At 39.9% G+C, this 5,000-nt stretch overlaps 1 protein-coding gene across 3 annotated transcripts in view; it reads left to right on the forward strand.

Moving 5' to 3' along the window:
• LOC127003263 (uncharacterized) overlaps positions 1–5,000 on the forward strand; it is a 63,823-nt gene that overhangs the window by 30,786 nt on the left and 28,037 nt on the right. Inside the window, exon 3 of one of the 3 annotated variants that reach the window (XM_050869691.1) lies at positions 1,231–2,984. The exons of the other annotated variants lie outside the window; for them this stretch is intronic. Within the exon in view, the coding sequence (XP_050725648.1) occupies positions 1,231–1,250 (20 nt within the window). The 3' untranslated portion in view covers positions 1,251–2,984. Of the gene's footprint in view, positions 1–1,230; positions 2,985–5,000 lie in introns of those variants that run through there. 3 annotated transcript variants of the gene reach the window in all.

A 5,000-nucleotide genomic window follows, 5' to 3' on the forward strand; every position in this document is an offset into this window, starting at 1 on the left:
TTTAAATGAAATGAAGAAAAATGAGAAGGAAGAGAGAGAGAGAGAGAGAGAGAGAGAGAGAGAGAGAGAGAGAGAGAGAGAGAGAGAGAGAGAGAGAGAGAGAGAGAGAGAGAGAGAGAGAGAGAGAGTGAAAGAAAGAAATAGAAAAAGAAAGAGAAAGAAATTGAAAGAAAGAGAAAGAAACAGAAAGAGAATGAAAGAGAAAGAAAAAGAGTGAAAGAAAAGAGAAAACAAAGAAAGGAAAGAAAGAAAGAAAGCGAGAGAAAAAGAGAGAGAGAGAGAGAGAGAGAGAGAGAGAGAGAGAGAGAGAGAGAGAGAGAGAGAGAGAGAGAGAGAGAGAGAGAGAGAGAGGCGTAGTAAGAGGAAGACGAGGAAAGGGGAAAATCGATATAATAGCAAAGGGGGAAGAACAACACTAATTATAAACAACAACAACAACAAGAACAGCAATAACAACACCTTGGCACACCTGTCTCCTCGGCCAGGTGAGACGCGGCTTGAGTCTTAATTAGTCTGGCGGGAGAGACGAAGCGAGGAAGTTTGCGAGAGAGAGAGAGAGAGAGAGAGAGAGAGAGAGAGAGAGAGAGAGAGAGAGAGAGAGAGAGAGAGAGAGAGAGAGAGAGAGAGAGAGAGAGAGAGAGAGAGAGAGAGAGAGAGAAAATGAAAGAAAGAAAGAGAAAAAGAAAGAAAGAAAGAGAAAAAGAAAGAAAGAAAGGGAAACATAAAGAGAAAGAAAGAGAAAAAAAGGGAAAAAAAGAGAAATAAATAAATAAATAGAATGAAAGAAAAAAGAAAACAAAGAAAGGAAAGAAAGATAAGGAAATAAAGAAAGAAAGCAAAAGAGAGAGAGAGAGAGAGAGAGAGAGAGAGAGAGAGAGAGAGAGAGAGAGAGAGAGAGAGAGAGAGAGAGAGAGAGAGAGAGAGAGAGAGAGAGAGAGATAACCGTTTCAAACACACACTTTTCACATAATTCGTTTTTAATTAAATCCGAAAAAAATAAATCAGTCAGTCATTAAACGCATGAATATATTTTTTTATTATCGAACCTCTTTAAGCTGGATAATGAGAGAGAGAGAGAGAGAGAGAGAGAGAGAGAGAGAGAGAGAGAGAGAGAGAGAGAGAGAGAGAGAGAGAGAGAGAGAGAGAGAGAGAGAGAGAGAGAGAGAGAGAGAGAGAGAGAGAGAGAGAGAGTTATAATTTACAAGCCCTCCGACCATTGACTCCCAACAGCCTCTCCTGGACAGTTTTGAGTGAGCCATTACGCCAAATTAGAGCGACGACGATAGAAAACGGGTAGCGATCTAACGAAGGAAACGAAGAGATTATGGGAAGAAAACGGACGAGAAAAATGGGAAGAAAACGGACGAATAATGGAAGAAAACGAACGAAAGAAAACGGGCAGAAGAAAACGGACTAAAGCAATCGGGAAGAAAATGGGCAATGAAACGGGAAGGAAGCGAATGGAAAACGTGAAGAAAACGGACTAAAGAAGCGGACGGAAGAAAACAGGAGAAAACGGTTGATAGAAAACGAAGAAAACGGACGATAGATAACGAAGAAAACGGACGATAGATAACGAAGAAAACGCACGAAATCAAACAGTTGGTAGAAAATGAAATGAGGCTGAATGCTGAAATGGAGATTCTCAGTACGCATATGTTTTAAAAAGTAAAATATCGCCTCTAAATTTTTAACTTAGTGCTCGAAATAGCGTAAAGTGTCTGAATATTAAAAGCGAATCGTCAAATACCGAAATGCTTTTTTTCTGAATGCCGAAATATTTGCTTAGAGATATGAAATGAAAGGTTTTACCGTTTGAATGTTTTAAATGAAGGTTCTAATATAAACTATTAAGGAGTGAGGCATGAATTTAGAGGCAGAAATTAGATTCTATGTATATAAATGTAGCTCAAAATTGCTATGTATAGACTTTAAGTTGTAAAATATGGCTCGAAATACTGATATGAAAAGTCAGGTAAGAATGAAGCGCTTGAAATATTGAAATAATGGCAGTGAAATATGGCTCTAAATGTTGAAATAAAATCCTTTAAGTAGGAAAATATTGCTGTAACGTTGACAAAGAGATTTATTTAGTAATATATTGCTCTAATATTGAAATGCCGACTCCCTAGGTAGTGAAATATAGCTCTTAAAGTTATATTAATGACATAAAGAGTAAAATATTGCTCTTCTTGTTGAAATGTTGGTCTCTGTAAGGAAATGAAATCTATGGATACCGAAATGAGGGTTTAAAGATACGATGAAAAAACTGAAGTATCGAAATCTGTCTCTTAATGTAATGAACCCACTCTCTAACGCCGGAAAAAGATTGCAGACGGTGAAATGAGGATCAGGGAAAAATAGAAAGGTTTACAAGAACTCGATCAGAAGGTGGAAAATGATGCAACTCGAAATTTTAAACCCGCCTGGTATATTGTCAAATTTTACTGCTGATAACGAATTGAGCTTCCAACAATGAAACAGCTAAAACATTCAAAATAATACATGAATAAGAGGAAACGTAAAGGAGCCCTAAGATAAACAGTAGGAGTCTTATAATTATGTCATACAATCAAGCTAGAACAACATAAAGAAACAAAAAGAAAATGTGAATATTGAAATCAGAAGTAAAGGGAACGTAGAGTTACTAAGAATAAAGAATGGTTACGAAAATAGGCTCATTGTAAAGGTGAAGCATAAGTAAAATTAAGACTCGCTATAATGAATTAACAAAAACTAATTATAACAAAGTAACCTGACTCGCTATAACGAAGTGACTTAAAGACCCGCCATAACGAAATAACATAAATACTCGATAAAACGAAGTAACATGACTCGCCATAACGAGCTAACTTCAAAATTCAGTATAACGAAGGCCGTCAGTGATCAAAGGACGGCCCCGGTAACGAATCTAATAGCAGAGAGAGAGAGAGAGAGAGAGAGAGAGAGAGAGAGAGAGAGAGAGAGAGAGAGAGAGAGAGAGAGAGAGAGAGAGAGAGAGAGAGAAGGAAGGAAAGAGAACGTAAATGTAACAAGGAAAAGAACGAAAAAGAAAGAAAATCTAGGAGGAAAGTTGGAAAAATGAAAAGGGAGGAAAATAGATTAGGAAATGAAATAAAGGAAAGGAAATGAAGAAAGAGATTAGATTAAGGAAAAGAAGAAAGTCGTAAAAAGAAGTTTCGTCGAAGAGAGAGAGAGAGAGAGAGAGAGAGAGAGAGAGAGAGAGAGAGAGAGAGAGAGAGAGAGAGAGAGAGAGAGAGAGAGAGAGAGAGAGAGAGAGCGCGCGCAGGGAACTTTCGAACCCTGGCCCACCCATAAGAACACACCTGATGCAGTTCCGGGCAGGTGTTCCCAGCGGAGGAGACGTTTTTATGCCTGTGTTTTCCCTTCCAGTAGTTTCCAGGAGGAGGAGGAGGTAGAGGAGGAGGAAAAGGAGGGAGGAAGAGGAGGAGGAGGAGGAGGAGATGGTGGTGGTGGTGGTGGTGGTGGAGGAGGAGGGGGAGGGAAAGCGAAGAAAGAAGAAAAAGTGCAAGATGGAGGAAGAAGAAATACGAGTACTTAATAAATATGAAGATGAGGAGAAAAAAGATAAAGAAAAATGAATGAGAAAAAAATACATGAAGAAAAATAGAGAGAAAAGAGAAGAAATATGAAAATGAGTTGTGTGTGTGTGTGTGTGTGTGTGTGTGTGTGTGTGTGTGTGTGTGTGTGTGACAAAGGATTGCAAGGCGAGCTCTTAGTTTTCTCTCTTTCATATACATAATTTAGTTTATCAGAAAATACAACGTGTCATACAATCATCTCTATACTAACAATCTATCTCTAAGAACACGCCTATAAGCTTGTGTGTGCTGTGTTCCTCCCCTTCAATCAACATGACTTCATTGGAAACGTTTAAATTCTTCACAACGTTCAAAGTTAAAACGTTTTCATCCGCTTACACGCGTCACTTCCTATATACGCCTGGCACCAATTTTACCCCATCGTTTGTTGCTGTTGTTTTATGTCCCTTTAATTAATTCAATCACCTGCCTGTACCGTTCACTGCACCGGCGCAAACTGGGAACTCTGTCCATTCTATACAAAATCCATAGTGTTGTTTGCCCCCCACTCCTCCCTATTATTTTTTTTCAGTATACATAGTGCATGGGCTTGTCCAGCGTCCCTTCCCTTCCCTTCCCTTCGCTTCCCTTCACTTCTCTTTTCTATCCTTTTCTTTTCTCTGTTCTCTTCTTTTTCTTTTCTCTTTTCATATTTTTCGTTTCCTTACCATTCTGTTTTCTTTCCTTCCCACCTCGTTTCTTCACTTCCCGTCTTTTATCTTGCTTTATCTCCCCTTCTCTATAACTTTCTTCTTTTACTACTCTTTGCTGCCCTTTCTTTCTCCTTCCCTTCTCGTTCCTTCCCTTTCCTTCTCTTCTCTTCGCTTATATTTTCTTTTCTCCCTTTCTCTTTCTCCTCTACTTATTTCTCCTACACTTTCTTCCTTCGTCTATTCCCTTTCCTTTTAATACTTTCCATTCACTTTCCCTTTCATCTCTTTCCCTTCCGTTCCCTTCCCTTTCCTTTCCTTCTCTTTCCTTCTCTTCCCTTCCCTTCCCTCCCCATTCCTTCCCTTCCTTTCCCTTCCCTTCCTTTCCCTTCCCTTCCCTTTCCTTCCCTTCCCTTCCCTTCCCTTCCCTCTTTTCCTTCCTTCCCTTCCTTCCTTCCCTTCCTTCCCTTCCTTCCTTCCTTCCTTCCCTCTCTTCATTTCCCTTCCCTTCCTTCCTTCCTTCCTTCCCTCCTCCCTCCCTCAACTCCCTTCACTTCCTTCCTTCCCTTCCCTCTTCCTTCCCTCCTCCCTTCCTTCCTTCCTCCCTCCCTTCCCGCCCTGTCACGACTTCGGCAGAATGACTGATAGACTATCGGGGACGTGAGTGTCTTGCTAACGTGTGTGTGTGTGTGTGTGTGTGTGTGTGTTTGTTCATTATGCAGAAGTATAAATTCTGCAAAACGAGATC

This window comes from Eriocheir sinensis, chromosome 25 (genome assembly GCF_024679095.1).
Source record: "Eriocheir sinensis breed Jianghai 21 chromosome 25, ASM2467909v1, whole genome shotgun sequence".
NCBI classification, from domain to species: Eukaryota; Metazoa; Arthropoda; class Malacostraca; order Decapoda; family Varunidae; genus Eriocheir; species Eriocheir sinensis.